The sequence below is a fragment of the Suillus bovinus genome (assembly GCF_016758785.1).
Source record: "Suillus bovinus strain UH-Sbo-P2 chromosome Unknown EDB93scaffold_30, whole genome shotgun sequence".
NCBI classification, from domain to species: Eukaryota; Fungi; Basidiomycota; class Agaricomycetes; order Boletales; family Suillaceae; genus Suillus; species Suillus bovinus.
In genome coordinates, this window is record NW_024542086.1 from 25,761 (window position 1) to 49,553 (window position 23,793).

Sequence of the window (23,793 nt, forward strand, 5' to 3'; positions counted from 1 at the left end):
CACACCGTGACGCCTCGAGTTTCTGAGCATTTGTGACAAAGGACATAAAGGTACGCGTACTGTCTGGTAGTACGAACACTTCAATCCTGCCATATACTGTCCTTGAACTCAGCCTGAACAATTAACGCTGTACTTTATAGGTGATCAGTCCTGTGAATGTCGTCTCCACCCTCAACTCGCCCCTCAACGTCTTCCAGAGCAAATATGCATGGCTCACAGTCCATATATCCTCCAGGAGGCCTCATGATGTCCAGTTCACGCCCCTTCCTCAACATGATGAATCCAATGAGCCGTACACACCAAGGTTATTTTCAAGCCAACCAGTTTGTTGTCGAGGAAAACGAGAACGAAAGCGCCGAGGAAGATCTAGAAGCAGGCCACGCGACCAGAGGGATCCTGTCCAAGAGCATCAAGTCACATGGAAATCACAGAGTATCATGGGACGGCAAGAGCTCCGACATTAACATGCTACGGCCTAACATACGAAAGGAGGACAAGACGTACGAACAAGAATCAGATGATGATGCCCCTCAGCGCTTCATGATAGAGGATTCTTCAGCGTCTGGCCGGCCCTCTAAAGGCAAGGGCCGCTCACAACCACTTTACTCCACATCTGCACGTTCTGTTCCACATGAAACTGTGTCTCTTACAGATACTCTACCTATGCTTTCAATACCCCCCAGACCGTCAGAAGTAGACATCGACGAACCTCCGCACACGCCACCATATCAGCGGTCACAAGAATCACCCAAACCTATGCGTGGGTTGGACAATTATGAACGTGCCCTCTGGAACTGGGTCAATGTATATAACCTGGACGCGTTTCTGCAGGAGGTGTATCTGTACTATGAGGGCAAAGGGATTTATTCCATAGCGCTAGCAAGAGGTCTCAATCTCCTGTCAGTACTCTTTGTGCATTCCGAAATAAATGCCTGACTGATGATGCGTAGCACAGTAGGATTCGTAATCGGGTTTTCGACATTTCTACTTGGGTGTGTCGACTACAGCCGTATTCGTGAGGATGAAACTACTCGGCTGTCGGACGTAGTGGTCGACCGCTGCGTATCAGAGTGCGCAATTGGTTCCAAGACAGTTACAGTTACAATATACTAACGTGCATGTCATAGGTTCTCTGGATTTACGCTACTCTTCTTTCTGCTTTTTGCTGGGTTCTATGTCTGGCAAATTATATCTTTTGTCTTCGAGGTCATGCGTTTGGTAGATATGTATAAATTCTATACCTACCTCCTACGCGTCCCAGATGTACGTACACTTCAGTCTTTATCCTTACTTTGGTGCTCATACAGTACGGGTGTAGGCCGACATATCGACCATCGCCTGGCCTGAAATCGTGCGCAGGATAGGCGCAATACGAGAAGAAAACCCCATAACGGCCATATCTTCAGCGCACGGCACTAATGCTGCAACGCCAGCCACTGCTTCTCTCGACGCACACGATATCGCGAATCGCATCATGCGGCAAGAGAACTACCTCATTGCATTGTTTAATAAGGACTTGCTTGATCTTCGCGTGCCGCTTCCTCCCAGACTTAAGCAAATATTGAGGCAAAGTGATGATGGCAAGGGGCGGACGTTAACGAGGGTGTTGGAGTGGAATTTACGGTTTTGTTTGATGGAGTATCTGTTCGACCCGCAAGGACGTGTCAGGAAGGTGTTCTTAAAGACCAAGAACAGGGCCGTGTTAATTGAAGGGTGCGCCTTTTTCCCAGCTAAACGCGAGGAAGTTTACGCTCGTGTGATTTAGGCTTCGTCGACGCCTCATTTTTGTGGGTATATTGAACGCTATCTTTGCACCATTTATTTTCCTCTACATGATCATGTATTCATTCTTCCGTTATTTCGAGGTGGGTCACTTTTGTGATGACTTGCGGTGTTGCCTAACATTCTGCAGGAATACCACAAAAATCCGTCATCCATTGGTAGTCGACGCTACACGCCCTTTGCGCAGTGGAAGTTTCGCGAGTTCAACGAACTCTCGCATCTCTTCACGCGGCGATTAGACGAGTCACATCCTCTAGCGAGCATGTATATTGGTCAATTTCCCAACGAGAAGATAACCATCATCATGCGGTTCGTTCATGACTTCTCTTTTCATCGACTGTACTGACCACTTGTTTAGATTTGTGGCTTTTGTTGCCGGGTCCTTTGCGGCGGTGCTCGTGCTCGCGTCTGTCATTGATCCCGATTTGGTCTTGCATTTTGAGATCACGCCGCATAGGACTGTCTTGTTTTATCTTGGTATTTTTGGGGCCGTGCTTGCCGTTGCGAGAGGAATGATACCAGAGGATAACAGGGTGTTCGATCCTGAGCTGCTCATGACGGAGGTCATCCAATATACGCATTACATGCCAGATGAATGGAAGACGGAGTTACATTCCAAGAAGGTTGGTCCTGGCTTTTCCCATCGTCGAATTTACTTCTTTACATTGAATCGTAACAGGTTCACCAAGAATTCGGAGAGCTTTTTGCGATGAAGATACCCATTTTCATACAAGAGATCGTCTCAGTCTTGACGACACCATTCATACTCTGGTTTTCACTGCCCTCATGTGCACCCGCTATTATCGACTTTTTCCATGATTTCACTGTCTGGATACCTGGGAGAGGGTACATATGCAGCTTTGCTGAGTTCGATTTCAAGAGGCACGGCAATGTCAAGGTGAGACAGTCGTTTTAAGTCGTTGTCTACGTCTGCTGACCGTTGTGTAGTTCGGAGCTCCTGCGCAGAACCAAGATGAGCGTATGATGTCTCGAGAGGGCAAGATGGAAAAGAGCTTTTTGAATTTCAAGGTTTGTGAATGTAATATATAATAGTCCGTATCTCTGATGACTATTTCTGTCATTCAGGCAGCGAACCCCGATTGGAATCCATCAGATCCCTCCGGCTCCCTGTATCTTAGCCGCATCGCCGACCTCAATGCACGGCGAAAACTTTCTGCTTCAAGAACAGCCTTAGACAATACCATCCTGCTGAACGATGGCAACAAGGACCCTGTGGAGCGTGCTCACGAATACGACCGCGCTCTTCGGCAGAGTCAACATGCTGCCCTCCGGCGAAGACTCCAGCTGGGCGGGGGTAACGTCATCGCAGGTGGAGGCGGTTTCGCTTCCTCGACTATATGGCAGTCTGCCATTGGCTCCAATTCAGCCATGGGCATGGCGCAGACTGCGGTACTAGGCGACTCTCAAGGAAGTATTGCGCCTCCGCCCCCGCCGATACGGGATGAGGATAGGAATTTGGATGGTGGCGTTGGCAGTGGACTGGGCGATTCGTACGTTGATGGGGACACTCAAGGCAAGAAGCCGTACGAGTCGCAGGAGGAAGGGATCAATGACGAAGAAGACTTGGAGGACGGTGGGGTGCTTGGGCTGCTGGCGCAGATATATGCTGCGAAGGGCCCTAAACATGTTCCTGTCATCTGAGTGAGGGACTGCGTACATACTTTCTATTAAATCGCATTAATCATGATGCTTACGAGCGACTACGACGCAAATACCTATCAAGATTTGCCAGACACGCAGTTCATGACGTGGCTCGACTTATCATGCCTTGAGATGCTGCAAACTGGGATGGACTGGGGTAAGGACGATATCGGGTAAATGAGTTGAACGCGACATGCGGTGATATCATAGATGAGACACGTGTAAATGCAAGAAGCACAGAAAGCATGGCTACCTATACATTAGGATAGGCGGGGGTAAGTCCCCGGCTATGACCGATATAGGGTTCCTCGACGCCAAGGGACATTTTTTTATTTAATTGGTTATCAAAAAGCATGGCTAGGCGGCGAGAAGAAGGTTCTAATTGTCCTTGCTCAGTCTCGTCGTGAAGCAGACAACAAGAATTTAGCCAGCAAAACAGGACCTAGGCTACAGAAGTCGGCATTTTCACAAAAATCATATTTCCAGCTCCTTCGACACAAAATTTCGAACATAGATACCATTCTCACCAATACAATTCGTTGCGAGGTCGAATGACCATGATATTGAAGAAGAATTGAATGAGATGGTTTAAGTGCCGAAGTCACGCCGAATGTCACCTGCCGATGTATGCTGCGACGGAATTTTAAACTGCACACACCAACTTTGAAAGTGTCGACTTGATTGCCGAACTGACTTTGAAATCGGCCTATGTGACATGTCGTGACACAGCGCTGACTTCTCGGTGCCAGACAGTGAGAAAGTGTGAGAAAGTGACGGACACAGCAACTTTTATACTCCGCTTGGTTGTGCCGATGGGCCTGCCGTGTCCAAATCGGCCATCGTATTACTGTCTCTTCTGGCTTCTTTCACACCACAAGCACGACATACCTAAAATTTGGAGTCTGTTGTTTTGACATTGATCTTGGTGAGGTGTTTGTAATGTTGAGGGGGCATACGGGAGCCCGTTCTCCACCGAGAGTTCCGAGAGTTCGAACTTCGAAGCTTGTGGTGACGGTCGTCCCGTTGGTCACTGACTATTCATGATGATCGATGATCCTGGGCTCTTTCTCGGACCTCCGTCTTCGTGTCTATTACCGCTCTAGTAAATGAGGTCGCCTTACTTCTGCATGCTAGGTTATCCTCGGCTTGACTCTTGCCCTCGGTCGCTTGCGGCGCAACGTCAAATAGTAACAAGTTCATAATGCAAATCTGGCACTGCTGGATACTAACATTCCTTTGATTGGTTTCATCTATGCGACTGAAGGTTTCAAGACTTCCTGCTTTGGTAAACGTGGAACGACCAAGCGGTGTTGTATCGTGTTCGAGTACTCCGAGGTCCTCCCAGAGATAGGCTTTATGGCTTGAAGAACTAATTAACTCCCGTGCGTTTGGTACAATCTCCCTTCTGGCTGCGGCTCCCTCACAACGATACCGAATTTGCAAGCGCTGGTCTTCGATTTCGTTTGTGGGCACGCATCAAACCTTCCCCAGACCGCGGAAGTGTGAGCGACTCAAGCACTGGTGGCATGCCTAACACACGAAACTCATGATTTGTGGCATCAGAGCACGCGGGCCGTCTTTCCTTCTTCCCGCGGGGCGCGTAAGATTTCGGTACTAAAATTCAGCGGAATTTGTCTCCACATGGCAATTCTGCGTTGGTGTGGAGTTACAGAGAGTGCCGCCGAACTCAGGCTAATGCATATCACTGCTGTGTCCGGGGGATATAGTATCGATGTTAGTCGCCTGTCCGGTGCTCGGCACAAAACATATTTTGACTTCGGAATGCCTCAATGCGCGCATGAGAGTGTAACGATGCTTCATTTCAAGAAAGATGATATCATTGAACATTTCTGAAAACGAAAAGGTGAGCAAGGTCTAGATAAGCTTATGAAGATAACTTTTTTCAAAATTTCCACGAACTTAGATCTATTCGAGTCCTAAACCTGTGGATTCCGAACTTGTGGGAGTGTTGAACCCGACATGGCTTGATACCCACCATCAATCCACGAAAAGCTTCGAGATAACTGTTTTCGAAATTTCAATCAACCTGTTAGATTTGTTTAGTTACTGAATTTTGGGGCGTATACTTCTAGGGGTATAACTTGGTTTGCATGGTTTTGTACTTTCCACCAATTCATGAAGCTGGCAAGTCACGGTTATTTTTGCCATGGCACATATAATTTTGTGTTCCCCTGCGACGTGGCAGAATATTAATTATGATTTACTCATACTCACAGCTGTATGATGAGTATTTCTCGAACTCGAGATGACAAATATGACCACGTGAACTGAGCGCTAGCTATGGCATGGTGTACCTCCAAGGTTATGAAACCGGGAGGGTATCAGACCCACTGCCCCTATCCCTTCTCCTCGGACAATTCAAAGTCGCAAAGTTCTTCTCTTTGCGCCCGTGCCAATTGGAAACTATGCGTTCCATGTTGGTAGTACGAAAGGCTTCAAAGAAACGAGTTATCTGCGACCAAGCGCAAAAAGCTGGAGGCCTGACGTGGCGGTTAATGCTTCCGGACCCAAATGGTCCTCTTCCTTGTTGTCTAATATTAGTAATACTACTAAGCTTATGCCATAGAAGACACTCTCAATGGCGCTTCCGCTATTACATCTTCGTATTTATTCAGCTCACATTAATTCCGTATTACATACCACCCATCGTTTCCCATTCAAAAACCATCGCACTTTCGCTATGGCTGCTCATGATTGGCAGAGGGTCGAGAACCACGCCAATGTCCCTGCTTATACTTTTTTCACCAAACCGATAGAGAAGTCCCAACTTGACGAGCGGGAGTACAGGTTGATCAAGCTCGAAAATGGCCTCTCAGCTTTGTTGATCCAAGATTCCAAGGCCGATATCGCCGCAGCAAGCTTAGACGTGGCAGTTGGTCACTTGTCGGACCCAGTGAGTGCATTTCTCACAGGATCGAAGACATCGTATTCTGTATCTGCAGTCTGAAGCATGACTACGAAAGTATACTAGTTTTAGTATCTCTTCTTGTTGTGAGTGACAGAGATCGGAATACTTACTAATGGAAAGCTTCATAGGATGATATCCCCGGCCTTGCCCACTTTTGCGAGCACTTGTTATTCATGGTATGGACATCTCTTGTCACAAGTACTGGCTGATGGCTGAACAATATTTCTCATAGGGTACTGAACAATTTCCGAAAGAAAACGAGTACTCCGAAGTGTGTGTCATAGATTGCCCTTCGACATTTAACTGACTTGCTCTGAATTCAGTACCTTTCTAAGAACAATGGCCAGTCAAATGCCTATACGGCACCGGCAAACACCAACTACTTTTTCCGTGTTGCGACCTCTACACTCCCTGGAGCGTTAGCGCGTTTTTCTGCGTTTTTCCACTGCCCTCTCTTCGCGCCCTCATGTACCACGCGGGAGATGAATGCAGTTGACTCGGAGCATTCCAAGAACCATCAGATGGATGCATGGCGCATTTTCCAGGTTAACAAACATCTCACCAAGGAAGCTCATCCGTGGAGCAAGTTTGGCAGTGGTAATCGCCAAACGCTAAGTGCCGCCGGGAGAACATTCAAAGCGGCGAGTAAGCTAAACGGAAATGAGATAAAGAATGGGACGCACACCGCTGTGGATGGGAGCGCGCCAGCATCACCAGTATCATCTAATGACAGTTTAGCGTCCTCACCTTTCCCTTCCCGTATTCCATCGCCAGTCCCGTCCAATATATCTGCGAACAGCGAGAATGAACCAGATGGCGGTGTCGTTGGGCGTGAGACACGCAGACGGTTAGTCGAGTGGTGGAATAGAGAATATTGTGCAGGCAGAATGCGACTTTGTGTTGTTGGGAAAGGTACGTTGCTGTTTCTGTTGCGAGTGAATACTTTGTCACATCGACTGTAGAACCGCTCGATTCGTTGGCTGACATGGTCTCGACCTTGTTTACACCTATCAAGAACCGAGAGCAAGATCCACTACCCGTAATTCCCGACCATCCTTTTGGTCTGAACGAAATGGGGGTAAGTTCATGTCTTATTGCTGGCGATTTGATTTGCTGATATATCCTATTAGACTTTAGTTTCCGTCCAGACTGTCAAGGCTTTCCACGCTATTGAGATCTCGTTTCCTCTAGTATGGCAGTCGCCGCTTTGGCGGTACAAGCCTGCACATTTTATCTCACACTTTGCTGGTCATGAAGGTCCTGGTTCGCTTTTTTCGTACCTCAAAAACAAGGGATGGGTGACATCGCTCAACTCGGGTCCTCAATCCCTCGCACGAGGCTTCGAAATGTTCAAATTCACCATTCATTTGACCAAGCTCGGTTTTGAGAACTACCAATTGGTGGCCCTTGCGACATACAAATACCTTTCCCTCCTGCGGTCCTCTACATTCCCGAAGTGGTACCAATCGGAGCTTGTCAAAATTGCGCTCACGAGATTTCAATTTGCCACGAAAGAGAATGCGGAGGGCTATGCGGTTTCACTTTCCGAGAGGTTGGGCAAGCATGTCCCCCCTGAATTATTACTTCGCGGGGCAGTCGTCCCATGTGAATGGAATTCTGAAGATGCAGAGCAAGAAGTTCGTGAAATATTGGAAGATATGCGTATCACAAAGGGCAGGGCAGTGCTCATGGCGAAGAAAGAGGAACTCGAGCGCATTTCAAAGAATGAACACTGGGAGCACGAGAAATGGTACGGTACGGGGTACAGAGTAGAGCGGTGGGACCCATCGTTTGTTGAACAGGCAAGTCAGGTTCCATTGCGGTATTCATCAGACTCATCGACAAACCGGTGACTTAGGCTGAGGGACCCAATGATATTATGGAACTGTACCTCCCAGGCCCGAATGAATTTATACCCACTAACTTAGAAGTGGAGAAACGTGACGTCGCTGAGGTATGCTATAGCTACACATACCGATGTCCCCGACTCTGACCACGGTTGGTCACTACAGCCGGCTAAACGTCCTCACCTTATCAAACAGACGCCAATGGGGTCCGTGTGGCACAAGAAAGATGACCAATTCTGGCTTCCAAAGGCGTCGCTCGTATTAGAACTTCGTAGGTATGTACTTTGGATCACCAGAATTCTGGGGCTGCGGACTGATTATCAATATAGTCCGGTTGCAGGCTCGTCTCCGCGCGCCGAAACTATGACACGGTGAGCTGCTTTGCAACCTACCTATTTGATCTGACGATAAGTTTGATCCAGGCTTTTTGCTGATCTTGTAAATGATTCGCTACAAGAATTTGCATATGACGCAGAACTTGCCGGACTTGTCTTTCACAGTGGCTCGCACCACCTCGGGCTGATGATCACTCTAGATGGGTACAACGAAAAGTTGCCTGTCCTTGCTTGCCGCGTTTTGGAGACTGTGAGAAATCTAAGAGTCCGCGAGGACAGATTAGCAGTCTTCAAAGAAAAGGTTATTGCTTCGTGTTATGTTTCTCCGATACAAGTTGGCTTACTATGGTCAATTAGGTTAAGCGCGATTGGGAAAACTTCTTCATGGATCAGGGTTACCGATTATCAGACTATTATACACAATACATGCTCACTCATAACACTTGGACTATTGCCGAAAAGCTGCAGGAGATCTCTAGTGAGTAGCTATGATATCAACATTTTGAAGAGAACTAATTTAACACCTCAACTATGATAGGCATCACGGAGGTTGAGTTGCAGAGACACATCGACGACTTTTTAGCGCGCCTGAGCATTGAGATGTTGGTAACCGGCAACATGCACAAAGACGTAAGCATTTTTCCCTGCTGGCAACCGAGTCGATTGTAATCAATCATGAGTTTAGGAAGCCATTGGTTTATCAGAGATGGCGGAGAACATCTTAAATACTTCCCCAATATCGGCGGACGAGACCGCTCAACGCGTGCTCATCCTGCCAGAAGGCATGTTCAGCCCATCATATGGCGAGGGCGCGCTTAACCTTTGCTTTAATAGGCTCCAATTTTACCTGGAAGTCCCATATACCCAACCCCAACGATTCCAATTCATCTCTAACTTATTATCTTCAACTCGGAAGTTCTACCGATGCCCGCCTGCGTACGACTACCTTGCTCCTCATACACATGATGTCGGAGCCGGCTTTCGACATCCTTCGGACAAAGGAACAACTTGGTTATATTGTCTTTTGTTCAGAACTGCAACTATCTGGAGCATCGCTTTTGGGGCTACGGTTGGTAGTGCAAAGTGAACGGAACCCTGCATACTTGGAGCAGAGAGTGGAAGCATTCCTGGACACCATGAGGAGTAAGATCGAAGATATGGAACCCGTGGACTTCGAGCAGTTCAAAACTGGCCTACAGCAAAAGTGGACTGAAGTCATCAAGGACTTGAAGAAGGAACGCGCGATTTTTTGGGAGCATATCGATTCTGGGTACCTGGACTTCCTAAGACGTGTGTTTCATTTGTTTTCCTTTTCCGCTGCTTCCACCTAACAAGGATCTAGGCTACAATGATTCGAACTTGCTGACAGACGTCACCAAGGACGATGTCCTAGAACTGTTTATCTCTCGCGTCCATCCCTTGGGTGCTAAAAGGTCTAAACTCTCCGTCCAATTACAGTCCCGAAAGCCACGGCCACCGCGAATCAGCGCCACCGCTGTCAAGGCTTTCGAAGCTTTGGTCAGAGCTGAAACCACACTTGTCGACCCTTCAGGGTGGAAAGAGGAAATGGCTGACGAGAATCCCTTTGCGACGCAGTTTGCAAAATACTGGCAAGACGCGCTTAGCGGGTTCGACAATTATCAGGAGTTGATGAAGACAATACCCGGGTTGATGATGCAGTACCCAGATGATGATGAAGTGCTCGACGTTCGGACTGCAGGGGTGACTTTCGTTGAAAACGTTAAAGACTTCAAATCATCTCTTAAAGTTACAGAGGCTCCGCAGCCCTTGGTGGAATGGGGAGACCTGCCCTTCGCCAAGCTTTAGATGTCATCGATGTTGCTCTTGTACTTTGTTTTCATGTACTAATGTGTATTGCTACTTTACGGTGCTTCAGGTGATGAGTCTCCCACTGCGGGAGGTTTCTCAGATGTGAATGTTGTGCTTTGGGCCATTGAAGTATGTTTGGCATGAATTTTACCTATTCTGGCTGCAATCTTGCACATCGGGGAGAGGGGAGTGTACAAGATCATTTTCAATGACAACCTTCCCAGGCTTCCGACGAAAGATGCCTGAATATTGATGGTGACTGACTGACTTGATAGACACTGGAGCTTGTCAGGATGATCGTTTAAAGAAAGTGCTCAAAGCTGTACGTACGTCGACCATTGGTACTGAGGGTCATGGCGCCAGTCTAGTGACATGAATCAAAAAGACCGACCTTGCAGTGTTTAAAGAATGAGGATGTGGAATCCCATCATTCATGAAACTGCCGAGTTTACCGAGTCACCAAAGTAGTAACCGTAGTTTCGAGTCACCTCGGTTTCCCGCTATTAAGTTGATTGATGATGAATTACACAAGGTGATAGAGAGCTCTGAAAGTGCCGTATACCACAGTATACGCACGCTCGTAGCCTCATTGGTAAACCTAAATAGCGTGCTAAGTGAGACTACTTGATGGTTTGAGAGGAAGCACCACAACGGTTATAAGCCCGGAAATGCCACTGCAGACAATGGATACAATGTATCGGAAACGCACTGGATAATACTGAAGAAGCTGCAAAGAAAGCGATGCAAGACAAGCGAAAGGACGAAATGCCGGAGCCAAGTGGAACAGCACGCTACTTCTTTCTCGCATTGGCTTGTCTCGCAGCCAGAATAGGTTGCGGTTGCGGGGGGGCTGCATAGTTCTTCGCACGACGGAAAAGAAGGACATGAGGCTCTGGGGCTGATTGCTTTTTGTCAGTGGATAACATCTTTGACTTCATTTAAAAATTCTACTTGCCATGTACCTCATAGTGCTCCCAGCCGAGGCTCTGAGTAATGCCGATCCCTCTCCACTCCGCTTCCGATAGTAGACGAAGGGTGCCTACTTTGTCGTCAAAGAATTCTTTTGGAACAAGTTTGAGTAGTGGTTTCGGTAGGATGACATGACGGTATTCGTATAGGTCATCAGAGTAACGATCAGAATAGTGGATCCTACACGTCGAAATTAGCCACATGAGTGCATCGTAACGGAAGAAACATTACGGCTAACTTTTCGATGTACTCCTCAATCTTGCTCGCAATTTGACGATCAGCCATTGAGAAAAAGACAGGGGTATTGAATAGAGAAGAGTTCTATAAACACGTCTATGAGATAAGTACAACGTTCGAGACAAAGTGTTGTGTGACAAACGTGACTAGATTTGATTTCTGTCCTCACGTGCAGTCGCGTCCGTGACATATCACGCGTCGCTTTCTTGCTACTTACCCATCAACATTGATATCACTATCGGCTTAATGCAACAACCTCGCAGATGGTCTCTGAGACACCAGAGATCTGGAATGCCTCCCTTGCAGTATGCCATGAAATCCCTTCAAATTAACGGTACTTACGCTGATGTCGTATCACACCACAGACAGCACCAACACTATTACGATGATTTTGCCAGGTCTGAGGACGATTTTGGTGGGTGTATGCGCGCGAATATTCTTTGAGGATGATATATATATATATAGACTCTTCTCCATCTCCACCGGAACGCTTCAACGACCGTGCTCGCGCCTTTGCAAGTCATCCACCAGCTAGCCATGCATTTCACTCAGGTGCTGCACAACCTTATCTGGAAGACTATGAAAGCATTACTCCTGAATACACTCCAAGCCCTGTCGATTATACTGGCATGCAAGTCCAGAGTCAGGCCCACTATGATGCTTCGCAGAGTATTCGTCAGTCTTGTCATATCTGTCGTTGTCCTTGGTTCTAATCAACATGGTAACCATCTTAGACCACCCGCATCAGTATTATGGAGAAACACACTATAGAAATTCGGATAAAACTACAAACAACTTCGGGTCTAATTACGACACCGTGTTTAATCATAGGCCTGGTGGTCATACGCAACAGAAACACCAATCAGTGCGATTGCGCCCTGTTTCCGAACTTCGTAGGGTTATTTCCTGCCGCCCACTTTCCTAGTTTTTAACCTTGACTTGATGGGACAGCGGATATGTTTCGCAGCATGTTCAAGTTCGGGGTTTTCAACGCTGTTCAGTCGACATGCTTTGATGCAGTAAGCTTTATGAAGCTTCGTTCAGATTTCTTCAGACTTGATCTTTCTTAGGTACTTTACTCAAATGAGAATATGGTGCGTTATTCTTATCACTTGAGATGTCTCTAAACAGGCATGCAGGTCATCAGCGGTAGGAATGGTCATTCTTCTCGACGTGCTTGGGGCTTAGCTAGCGTGTAGCGCCCACTGGAAGTGGAAAGACTGTTATCTTTGAATTGAGCATTATCCGCATGGTCAACGATCGCACAAACGAAGCCGCTAAATGCGTCTATGTCGCCCCAACTAAGGTAAAATTGTGTTGCTTTTGCATCCCTTTGAAGCCGTTTTACGTGTCAATACAGGCCCTCTGCACGGAAAAATACAAGGAGTGGACCACCAAATTTGGCAGTCTCGGGATACCCAGTATGTAATGCATTATAATTCAGATATGACACTCATTCTAAGATTTAGCTTGTGAGCTCACGGGTGACACTGTAGTCTTCGGCAAGGGCGTGTGGGGCGATGCTAAGAATGCTAGAATCATGTAAGTTAAGTCATCGCAGTGTTTGATGATTTCTGATATGTAACTCGATCCACAAAAGTGTTACTACAGCATGTTTCTAGTCTGCTGATATTTGATAATACCACTGACATTATCTCAGGCCGAGAAGTGGGACAGTCTCACTAGGAATTGGTCAAGCGTCTTCGTTGTGACAGTAGCATACACTCACACTCATTCCAGGGATGACCATAGTCGTATATTATCTCAGATCAAACTTTTTCTTGTGGACGAGGTGAGTCTGATGTTGAGATGTTCCGCTAGAAGCATTCAAGGGTTGGCCAGGTTCATATCCTGAACGAATCTCGTGGCAGCACCCTAGAAGTCGTTGTCTCTCGTATGAAGGCAAGAGGATCCAATGTTAGATTCCTTCTAGTATCAGCAACAGTCCCGAACATCGAAGATGTCGCAAGCTGGATTGGGAGCAAACATGCGTCTAGCGATCATCCTGGTCAAATATTTCAGGTAATCAAGTCGAGGCTCGCTTGATTTTATGCGTAGCTTACGCTAATGGGCAATACAGTTTGGTGACGAATATCGGCCCTGTAGACTCACTCGGTTTATCTATGGCGTGATCAAGCCAAAAGGTCAGAATGACTTCGCATATGCGCATACCCTTGATGCCCGCCTATTCGCCGTTTTACAACAACACGCCGTTGACAAACCAATCCTCGTGTTCTGTCCGACAAGAAAAGGTATGACATCGCGATTACTGGTCATCCCTACTACTACCAGATATTCTGTAGGGACCATCACAACCGCCAGGCAATTGGCTAAAGAATATGAAGAAACCATGAAGGCGAAAAAGCCGCTCCCGTGGAGCATGCCTTTGCAGTGCGTGATAAGATACTAAAGTGGACAATATATTCATAGATGGTTAGAATTGATCAGACTTTTCACGACAAAGATCTCGCTCGTGAGCATTACGTGGTAATTAGGAATTACTGTCACTGGTACTCATCACTTGTAGCTCTGGCTGCTTTGGGAATCGGCGTGCATCACGCTGGACTCACTATCGACGACAGGAAGACCATCGAAGACCTGTATCTGCGTAAAGTACTAAGAGTTCTTTTGGCTACGTCGGTGAATACTAGGATATATTTTCTTCTCTATTGAGTGTTACTAAAGTCACGCAAAGACTTTAGCGGTCGGAGTTAACTTGCGTAAGGTGCTATCCGTTGGTAGTCCTTCGCGATACTGATCCTATGTTTCAGCTGCCCATCTGGTTGTCATAAAAGGCGTTAAACTATATCAAAATGGTGAATCGAAAGAGTACTCGGATCTCGACATTATGCAGATGATGGGACGAGCGGTGCGTGCAACACTCAATCTACAACCTATTTATCAGTTGGTTCTGATGTTGCAATGATAGGGTCGCCCACAATTTGGTACCGGTTTTCCACTCTGCATTTATTTCAGTTGACGTTGATCTTCCTGCGCTCAGACACTGAAGGAGTTGCTGTCATTTTATGTGAAACTGAACTCGAGAGGAAATATCGCGATCTCATTCAGGGGACCACACCTCTGGAGAGTAGTCTGCACACAAATTTGACCGAGCACCTAAACTCTGAGATTGGTTTGGGAACTATTACTGACGTCAAGACCGCTCAGGAGTGGCTTCTCCGCTCGTTCCTGTATCGTCGCATACAAAAGAATCCACAGCACTATAATATCGGAAAAGATGACCGCCAGTCTTGGCAGGACAAGGTGGACAGCATTGTGATGGACAGCATCGAGCAGCTGCGGGAAACCGAGTTGGTAACCTATTCTCCGAGCAATGGAGAGCTGAGTTCTACTGAATTCGGCGATATCATGAGCAGGGTGAGGCGTTTTCTCTGCTCTGTGTGTCACACAAGCTGACAGCCTATGAAGTTCTACATTCGTCATGGAACGGTAAGATTTTCGCGTCATTTAACAGCACGTCTGATCTTGGACAGATGAAAGCAATCTTGGACCTCTCTCCAACTGCATCTTTACGCGAGATTGTAAGCTGATGGGCATTCATCAGCGATGATCTAATGGAAAAATGATGACAGCTTGAGATGATATCCGCTTCGGAGGAGTAAGTTTTAACAGCTAGGTTGACCTCGCAGCACGAACTGTTTTCTACAGATTATCCGACCTTAAATTGCGAAGTGGTGAAAAACAGGTAAGGAATGTGAAGCATGAATGTTTGTACTGAGGTCCATCATTTTTAGGTATACGAGAAAATCAGGCGCCATAATGACGTTCGGTTTGCAGTCAAAAAAATTCAAGGCACGAGTGACAAAGTATTCTTGCTTATACAGGTAGCTGTTGTACTCTCATCTGCCTGTACTTCAAATGACGTTTTTGAAGGCGGTTTTAGGCGGTTTGTCCTTAAATAGTGCTGAATTCAGAAGCGGGGAAAGCCAGCCATGCCTCGAGGCGTTCTCAGTTTTTCGTCATGTTGGCCGGATTGCCATGGGTAAATTCTCCTCTCTAAAGTTGAATTAATTCTTCACCTGAATACCCCAGCGGTTGCGGAAGTTGCCATCATAAAGAAGAACGGAGCGCAAGTGAAGCACGGGCTGGAATTGTACGTTTTCTGTTATTCGGATTTGTAGATGGCTGAAGAGAATTGCCCAGAGTGCGTTGTCTTCATGCCAAGGCATGGGAAGATCGACCGATTGTCCTGAAACAACTAGAATATATCGGCGAAAAATCGTCAGTGGATTACTTTGCTTTCCCACGTGCTCGACTCACATCGGTCCTGCAGAATCAAGGTAGGGATCTGAAATTACTCTTTTTGATCGGGCTACAAGCGCAAGCATGAGTAGATATTGGCCGAGAATCACATATCCTCAATTCCCAAGTTACTAAGTACCAGCCCATTGAGACTCGAAGAGGTGACCCCTCGTGACTTAGCAACACTATAACAAGCTAACTTCCGGCTAGCTCCTGAGCCGCAGATCCCCCTTTGGGTCTGAAGTTTTGTTGGCTGCTAACGAGCTACCGAGGTACTTCCTCACCTTGACGGAAGTGAAGGTTTCGCCTAGCGATGGGAAATCACCAGTAGATGTCGAACTTTCCATTGAATGTGGTCTTCTCATGGACAAGAGAGCTTCTACGGGGTCCAAGAAACATAAGAGAGGCGGATTCGATATGACAACTCTTTTTACCATGACCTCCGACTTCGTTTTCATCGACTTTCGCCGCATTTCGTGAGTTCTATACCATTAACGTGGTTCGCCACTGATGTTAATGCGCTAGGACGAGGGTGCTGAGGGAAGGAAAATCCTTCATAATCAACGCGCAGCTTACCAGACCGAGTCAGACCATCAACGTCTCGATCTCTTCAGTCAGCAGGGAGTATCAACATCTGGGAATATTGGCTAATTCATACAATTAGGAGAAGATCGCTGGGGTTACCGTAACTGAAAGCTTCAAGCCTTCCTTACCCACAAATAAATATCCAACACTTAATACCCGCCCAATGACTTCTTTGGTAAGCAAAATGCAGATAGCATTATATGGACTCACCTCTCGAAGGAAATGGATTTAGAAGGGCTTGAAGATGTTGCCGACTTTTGGGATATGGGACCTGATGACGAGGACGAATTGAACCTCCCCGTTAAAGATCTTACTCGACCCCGTAGCCCGCTCCAAAGCAGCACATCGACACGAAATAATACTAACCATCACAAAGAGAAGACAATGATTTCTATCTCACGTCCTACAGTGAAGGGGAATGATCCGAGTATGACCAATACGCCCGTGCGGAACGACGCACCGCCTAAAAAACGCTCAGACGGGAAATATGAGTGAGTCGATTCTCTTGTTATTGGGTTACTGAATGTCGACATAAAAATCATAGCTGTAATCATACCTGCAAAGATAAATCTGCCTGCCGTCACTTTTGGTGAGTTTTGACCCGGAGGCGTCTAGATTTTTTTTGCCTAGAATCATCCTGCAGTTTCCTGCTGACGAGAAGTGCGTGATAGTTGCCGTGACGGGCTCACAGGACCTTCTCGCGTCCCAAGAAAGAACACAAAACCTGTCCATCTGCTGAGTGCAAAGAAAGCTCACGACTCCTCCATCGACCTATCATGCAAAAGTCAAGCTACCACTCCGCTGGGCGACGTCCCAATTCCCAAGCGACAAAAGACAACCAAACGCGACCTGGTTCTTGAGCAACGTAACTCGCTTCATACAGGTGCTGATGCTAATCGAAAGTTGGGGCTCTCTGAAGGTCAACGGCTGAAACAAGATGCCCCAGCGCCTTTGTCAAGGAAACGAAAACTGGTCCCAAACTTCGATATCGAGCTCGTTACCTTGAAGTGCTCACAGTCACCGCCCTCCTCTAAGGACTTACTTAGCGACTCGCAGTCAGATAACGACCTTGCGAATATCTATGAGCTTCTGTGCGAAGGAAAGGATGTTCGTTCGAAGGATCACTCGAGCTCAGAGATTGATGCGCTAGTTCGAGATGACGACACCACGATGGATGCTCTCTCCAAGACTCCCTCCCCCACTCGCAAACGGGCATGCGACTCTCTACCTCCCAATAACTCAACCCCTCGGAAGCGTCTCAAGAGCGATAACACGCCATACAGACCTTACTCCCCGAGACAGGAATTAGCGAATGACGGCCGTCATCCGAAACACTTCAAATCCGGCCTGAAGCTCTTCGGCTCCCCCTATGCCCTACTGGCTGCAGAGGTAAAACGTCAAAAATGCTGTTCATCAACTGACTCCAGTCATTCTAGAAGGACGATGTTGCTGTCCAGTCCACGGATCGCCATTCGCTCTATCTTGCAGAATCCCTCAATGTTGACGTCGGCATCCAATCACCGTTCAAGGCCCCTCTGCAACAGCCCTCTGATGACTTCTTTGATGAATCCTACTTTGACATCCTGCCAGAGCCTCATCAAGCAGTGGAACCTTCTCTCTGCGAGGATGGAGAGAAAACTAGGACGCACATTCGGACCACAAAAATCACACGTTCTAGCGCGGAGCTTCAGGCTACTGCGTCACAATGTCTCCAACCTAGTAGATCCCAGCCACAATCTGGCATACAAAGCAACACTACCAACCGACCTTACCCTCCTCCTCCAGTCTCCCTCAGGCGAACCTCAAACTTTGCCAACCCTGCGCTTGGGAATCAGCAAACGAACCGAGAGATGAAAACCAACGACACGGCCGCTGTTGATGTCCTTGCTGAATTTGAAAGCTGGTTGGACAGTGGTGCAGTTGACATTGTATAATAATGAATTGTCATGTGCGGTGGGTTGAACTTTATAACGTATAGGTACTTGCTGTAAGATTATTTGTATGGGGTCAATTGAGTGGATGACAGTCAACTCCTGGGTTATGCGTCGTCTGCTTGAGGCTCGTCAAAAACCTGCAGGGCGTCGGCAAATCGTTCGTCCCATTGCACAGGTTGACCGGGTTTCACGATGTCCCAACCAGCCTCATCGCCACGCCATCTCATCTCCTTCTTCAATCGTTCCGCACGGAGCTCTACTTCTGTTGGTGGGGGATGACTATTTTCCTCCTTCGTAGGGGCTCGGGTACCTCGTGCTAATGCGCGTGCAGTTGCTAGCTTAGCGGGCAATGCGTCGTAGTACGTTTTGCGTGCCTTTTCCGTTTCAGACGGCGTATAAGCACCCACGTAATACGATTCTGCGGGAAGATCGAAATCAAGGTCTCCCCCTTGATGCCCGCCCGACTGCGATTCCTGAATGTCTGAAGTAGCAACAGTCGTGTGGGGTGCTGCAAATGGTCGCATGCGACTCATTATCAGAGAGTAAGCTGCTTCAGAACCAGCGCGGACTTTATGCCGCTCATTGAAGAATCCCCACAACATATTAGGAACCTGGCTGAAGCCAATATGATTTGTGAAGGGGACGAGAAGAAGTGTTGGCAGGGTAGGTATAGTCGATGGCGGTGTGTCTAAATGTGCAGGAATGTTTGAAGTAGGTTGTATAGATTTTGATGGACTTGAAGAAGACATCTGGAAAGGAGAGAATACTACCGTGTTCTGCGAAGGTAGAAGGCGCGAACGGGTTGGTAAGGGCTCCCCATCTACCACTTCAGGATCTACAACAGGTTCCTCTGGCTCGTCAAATCGGCCATCCGACGCCAGCTCCTGTGCGAGCAAGTCTTCTCTATCAACGCGATCCATGCTCTCCGTCCAACCGCGTTTGAGCCCCGACATGAACTCCTTCAATGTGTGGCGGCCGACAAGGACAATGCCACCCTCGAGTTCTCGCTTGCGTTTTTGCTCAAGAGTTGGTTGGTTGGGCAAAAGTATTGGACTCTGGGATGAAGGCTCGAGACCGGCGTCAACACGTCGACGAGTCTTAATCTCGTCCGTAATGCGGTTGGCGAGGTCACCACTTCGGCGCCCCGAAATCATCTCATAGTCAACGGCAGCTGCTACAAGAATCGGCTACAGATAAACATGGTGAGCGTATTTCAATTTCAAATTTATAGTGCGCACCTTGACGTACTTCCTGAAGAACCTCAAGCTTTTATCGTGGTCCTCGTCTCCGGGCCATTTCGCGCCATATACGGTGACCTTGCGTGGCAGGTCTGTGGTACCTAGTGGTTCCTTGGCAAGATGTTCAACGCGTGAAGAATAATCTGCACGAATACGTCTACATTCTCTGCGGTCATAAGCGTAGTATGCGACGATAGAGGTGGTCACCGAGAGGAAGATGAGCCAGTTCCGGGATGGAAGTTTGGGACGCTTGTCGAACCAGGATGGTGGAATTCCAGTGTATTCGAAAACTGTTCTTACGCCGGACTTTTGCACTTGACTAGGTTTTGGCACAGAATCCACATTTTGCGAGCTCATGCCCGTGCTACTGCTGTGTAGCTATGTATCGAGCCGTGCTATAGTCTGTCAGAACCAAAAAAAATACTGCTGCACCCGCCGCCACAAATAATGGTAAACAAAAGTCTAGAGGAGTGACCATAAGCAATTCAATTAAACGATCATCTCTGCCATGGCTGCCCTCGCTGCGTAAGTCAATTTATGAATGATAGTCAATGATGCTGACATTTCTGTGCAGTCTACTTCCACTACCTACGCATGCACCAGTTATTTCAGACGACGAAGAAGAAGTTCCCCAGCCTGCTCCATCTCAATCTGTGATCAGTCGCACACTAATACCGCCATACGGCCAACGAGTGGGATGGAAGCCGGTAAAATCTGAGGACTTCGGTGCGTATACATCTTTATCCCATGATTATGTGCCTCCTAAGCTTTTATGCAGGGGATGGTGGGTCATATCCCGAATGTCATGTTGCACAATATCCATTAGACCTCGGGCGGAAGAAGGTGAGTGTTTTTTTCATGCTTCTGCACCGGTTTACTGAATCGACACCTGAAGACGGCCGCAGGCAATACCCTTGCTCTTCAAGTCGATAGCGAAGGCAACGTTCGTTATGACGTTATTGCCCACCAAGGCCAACGTTCTGGCAAATATATTCAGTCCCAATTCAAAGACCTTGTCCCCATTGCTCATCGAAAAGACCTCACGGATGAACAGCGGACGATGGAGCGTCCTTCTGAGGAGGAGGTTCAAGCCACTGCGGATAAAACCCGGGCCGCTCTTGAACAACTTGTTTCCGGGAAAATCAAGGCTGCACAACCGAAGCATGTCCCGGATGCGCAGGGGAAGACGACATATATCCGATACACACCCGGCCAGCAGAACGGAGGGGACAATGGTGCGCTTAAGCAGAGGATTATTAAAATGTCAGAGGTTGTGGAAGATCCGATGGAGCCGCCGAGGTTCAAGCACAAGAAGATTCCCAGGGGACCCCCTAGTCCACCCCCTCCTGTACTGCGGAGTCCACCAAGGAAGGCGACGGCAGCAGAGCAGAAGGAGTGGATGATCCCACCGTGTATATCCAATTGGAAGAACAACAAAGGTTTTACTATCCCACTCGACAAACGGTTGGCCGCAGATGGTCGGGGTCTTCAAGATGTCAGTAGTGCTGTCTCTCTTGATTTCAGGCTTATTTTATTTTATGTTTGATTTTACAGGTTCACATTAACGACAATTTCGCCAAGTTCTCAGAAGCATTGTTCGTCGCAGACAGACATGCCCGTGAAGAAGTTCGGCAGCGTGCACTTATGCAGCAGAAACTTGCACAGAAAGAGAAAGAATCTAAAGAGGAAAACCTCCGCATGCTTGCACAACGCGCCCGCCAAGAACGCAGTGGTGTCGCACCTTCCCGACCAACAGCAGAATCTCGGGCGGCGGTCACGTCAACTCTCGCTGGCTATGGCAGCGGCAGTGAATCTTCCGCATCAGACGCTGAACCAGAAGATTCCGAAGAACAGGAAGCTCGCAAGCTCCGTGACGAAATGCGTGCCGAGAAACGTCGTGAACGCGAACGTGACATGCGAATGTCGAACATGGGTGCCGAGCAGCGCGCAAAGATGCTTGCACGGCAACAAAATCGTGATATATCGGAGAAAATCGCGCTCGGTCTTGCCAAGCCGACTATGTCGAAAGAGAGCATGCTGGATTCAAGGCTATTTAACCAGGAGTCGCTCAGTGGTTCGTTTGCAGATGAAGACAATTACAATTTGTACGATCGGCCGTTGTTCCACGGCTCGACAGCGGCAGCGGCGATATACAAGGCTAGGGGTAATATCCCAGAAGGCAACGACGACTCATTCGGTGGTGGGACCGAGGAGGGTATCGGCAAGGCTCTCGACAACGACCGATTTGGTCTTGGGAAGGCCCGTGTTGGGTTCGAGGGAGCAGAGGATCAAGAAGTTCGTGAGGGACCTGTACAATTTGAGAAGGATACGGGAGATGTCTTCGGTCTGGATAAATTCTTGGATGAGGCAAAGTCTGGGAAAAAACGAGGGCTTGACACTGACGTGTGAGTAGGGCGTTGCACTGCTGCTGATGGTACACTAACTTGTTTTATTCTTGGTCTCGTTGCAGTGGTGGGTCGCGGAAACGACAACAACTGGAAAAGGCGTCCGATTTCTAGGCACTTGTATTTTATCGCTGTTATTCTATGTATCCTATTCGCAGTTTGCTTCGCGATTTGCATGGATGGTGCATTTATTTATTTATTTCTCCGAATCATGACTCCAAAATCTATTGTCGACGCTTATTGATGTCGTTGACAACGTGTTGTGACTGTCCGTCCTGTGGTCGTGACGGCCCACGGGTAACCATCTACTACGTAGCGCCAGCCAGTTGTCCTTCTCTCTCTTTGCCATCTTCATCGTGGCAGGTCTCCCTTGAGGATTCCACCCACATTCCTTACAAAATTCAAGCTGTTATCGTTCAGCGCTCCTACCATTCAGTTTACCTAAACCGCCTGTATCAATATGCACTCCGAATTTCGACGCATGCCTGCTGAGCGGGTGCGGCACGCGAAACGGCTAGGTCACGTCCAGCCTGTAAACGACCCATATGCGTCTCCTCTCGTGTTTGCCAAAGATGCTACCACAAACTCTACTACCACCACTAGTCAAAGTGCTACCCTCACAACCACTTCTACGACATCTACCACACCTGTTGCAGTGAGCTCGACAGCGAAGACTAGTTCTTCACAGTCATCTGTACCTACGAGTTCTTCTGCCTCCTCGCAGACGTTGACGTCTTCAGCTTCTTTGCACTCCACTCTCATTTCACCCTCAGCCACCGTGCCCACGAACGGCCCCGTTGACACGGGCACGGGACTAACTACTAGTCCTTCGCATACCACGTCTCAATCTGTGGTGATCGTTACTACCACTTCAAGCGCATCCTCTACAGCTATCAACAATGTCAGTAGCGCGTCAAGCCAGACACTCTCTAGCGGCGCACTTGGTGGTATAATTGCGGCCTCCGTAGTTGTCGCCCTGGCTCTGGTCATATTCATCATTCGGAAGACGTATCTCCGTCGCAGGCAGAACCGTCGCCTCTCTTGGCCCGCTGGTAATATCTTCAACGAGACCAAGCCGCTTCCTGCAGCTCCCGTTGATGATTTCTCTGAAAAACCTGCTTCGCTGAGGAATTCACCAATGTCACCTTTTGAAGCACATGGACACTCGCAATATCAGACCCCCCTGCAGCCTCCAATCCAGAGGATGCAGAGTCCATTCACGGGGTATGCGGGCCCAGCCCCGCCTCCCGCTTCGTATAACAATCCGATGAACATGTATTCCCAAGCACCACCACCACCCTCTCTAAGCCCCGGAGACTCTGCTGTTGCCATGGCACGCACAGCAGTAGAAGCCCACTCGTATTCTCCACCTGCCCCTGCTGCAACGACTGCCACTGAGGCAGTTGTCAACCGCGTGTTTATCCCTACGCTTCCTGACGAGCTCTCAGTCACAGCGGGCGAGCGTATTCGTGTGCTTGCTCAGTATGACGACGCGTGGGCACTCTGTGCGAATGGGCGTGGTGAACAAGGCATGGTTCCCCAGGAATGCCTAGATCGACTCGTCGCATCTAATCAGCCGGACTGGAGGAACGCTGGGCGTACCAGCAGTTTGGTTTCTGATGGGAGACGTTATTGACTTTGATATCATTCGTGAGCTGGATCGCGGGTTCGAGCCAGTGTATGTCTTTCGACGATCATTGCAATACTGTCCTTAATGATTTGACGCAGGTAGCACCACATGTTTAACTTTTATTTATTTTGATACCTCGCATCTCGC

At 48.1% G+C, this 23,793-nt stretch overlaps 7 protein-coding genes across 7 annotated transcripts; 5 read left to right on the forward strand and 2 right to left on the reverse strand.

Annotated features, from left to right (window-relative positions):
* The first annotated feature begins 33 nt into the window (after positions 1-33).
* EDB93DRAFT_452098 (putative transmembrane protein) lies at positions 34-3,756 on the forward strand. The gene is made up of 10 exons (XM_041456417.1): positions 34-899; positions 951-1,070; positions 1,128-1,263; positions 1,319-1,713; positions 1,766-1,865; positions 1,913-2,091; positions 2,141-2,405; positions 2,462-2,680; positions 2,731-2,811; positions 2,869-3,756. The coding sequence occupies exons 1-10, from the start codon at positions 157-159 to the stop codon at positions 3,442-3,444; spliced, it is 2,814 nt and encodes a 937-aa protein (XP_041307355.1). The 5' UTR covers positions 34-156; the 3' UTR covers positions 3,445-3,756.
* A 2,060-nt stretch (positions 3,757-5,816) lies between these two features.
* EDB93DRAFT_1226720 (Metalloenzyme, LuxS/M16 peptidase-like protein) lies at positions 5,817-10,382 on the forward strand (the record flags this gene model as incomplete). Its single annotated transcript, XM_041451228.1, has 15 exons — positions 5,817-6,358; positions 6,502-6,549; positions 6,606-6,644; positions 6,697-7,285; positions 7,336-7,451; positions 7,504-8,175; positions 8,232-8,327; positions 8,386-8,495; positions 8,550-8,591; positions 8,643-8,856; positions 8,913-9,033; positions 9,094-9,185; positions 9,241-9,337; positions 9,390-9,845; positions 9,898-10,382. The coding sequence occupies exons 1-15, from the start codon at positions 6,044-6,046 to the stop codon at positions 10,380-10,382; spliced, it is 3,492 nt and encodes a 1,163-aa protein (XP_041307356.1). The 5' UTR covers positions 5,817-6,043.
* A 794-nt stretch (positions 10,383-11,176) lies between these two features.
* On the reverse strand, positions 11,177-11,727 carry EDB93DRAFT_1321115 (cyclin-dependent kinase regulatory subunit; the record flags this gene model as incomplete). Its single annotated transcript, XM_041454928.1, has 3 exons — positions 11,593-11,727; positions 11,341-11,534; positions 11,177-11,283 (listed from the first exon to the last, which is right to left on the reverse strand). The coding sequence occupies exons 1-3, from the start codon at positions 11,637-11,639 to the stop codon at positions 11,177-11,179; spliced, it is 348 nt and encodes a 115-aa protein (XP_041307357.1). The 5' UTR covers positions 11,640-11,727.
* A 61-nt stretch (positions 11,728-11,788) lies between these two features.
* EDB93DRAFT_1328563 (Sec63 Brl domain-containing protein) lies at positions 11,789-18,373 on the forward strand (the record flags this gene model as incomplete). Its single annotated transcript, XM_041455121.1, has 38 exons — positions 11,789-11,896; positions 11,957-12,006; positions 12,057-12,266; positions 12,326-12,484; positions 12,543-12,610; positions 12,662-12,685; positions 12,731-12,740; positions 12,791-12,897; positions 12,952-13,012; positions 13,061-13,133; positions 13,203-13,212; positions 13,252-13,383; positions 13,434-13,613; positions 13,672-13,843; positions 13,895-13,982; positions 14,030-14,064; positions 14,119-14,231; positions 14,287-14,311; positions 14,363-14,460; positions 14,521-14,536; positions 14,593-14,969; positions 15,021-15,041; positions 15,086-15,133; positions 15,185-15,210; positions 15,261-15,297; positions 15,347-15,436; positions 15,486-15,594; positions 15,645-15,705; positions 15,756-15,833; positions 15,886-15,892; positions 15,947-16,015; positions 16,065-16,330; positions 16,380-16,467; positions 16,519-16,614; positions 16,659-16,930; positions 16,984-17,028; positions 17,111-17,828; positions 17,876-18,373. Exons 1-38 carry the CDS (start codon positions 11,838-11,840, stop codon positions 18,371-18,373), a joined length of 4,596 nt encoding a protein of 1,531 aa, XP_041307358.1. The 5' UTR covers positions 11,789-11,837.
* Positions 18,374-18,477: 104 nt separating this feature from the next.
* EDB93DRAFT_1337421 (mitochondrial import inner membrane translocase subunit Tim54) lies at positions 18,478-20,060 on the reverse strand (the record flags this gene model as incomplete). Its single annotated transcript, XM_041455364.1, has 2 exons — positions 19,612-20,060; positions 18,478-19,560 (listed from the first exon to the last, which is right to left on the reverse strand). Exons 1-2 carry the CDS (start codon positions 19,966-19,968, stop codon positions 18,478-18,480), a joined length of 1,440 nt encoding a protein of 479 aa, XP_041307359.1. The 5' UTR covers positions 19,969-20,060.
* A 59-nt stretch (positions 20,061-20,119) lies between these two features.
* EDB93DRAFT_1250651 (SKIP/SNW domain-containing protein) lies at positions 20,120-22,130 on the forward strand (the record flags this gene model as incomplete). The annotated part of the gene is made up of 6 exons (XM_041453042.1): positions 20,120-20,136; positions 20,186-20,337; positions 20,390-20,454; positions 20,507-21,106; positions 21,166-22,016; positions 22,082-22,130. 6 exons carry the CDS (start codon positions 20,120-20,122, stop codon positions 22,128-22,130), a joined length of 1,734 nt encoding a protein of 577 aa, XP_041307360.1.
* Positions 22,131-22,497: 367 nt separating this feature from the next.
* Positions 22,498-23,652, forward strand: EDB93DRAFT_1085906 (uncharacterized protein; the record flags this gene model as incomplete). The annotated part of the gene is made up of 1 exon (XM_041445941.1): positions 22,498-23,652. The coding sequence occupies one exon, from the start codon at positions 22,498-22,500 to the stop codon at positions 23,650-23,652; it is 1,155 nt and encodes a 384-aa protein (XP_041307361.1).
* Between the last annotated feature and the right edge of the window lie 141 nt (positions 23,653-23,793).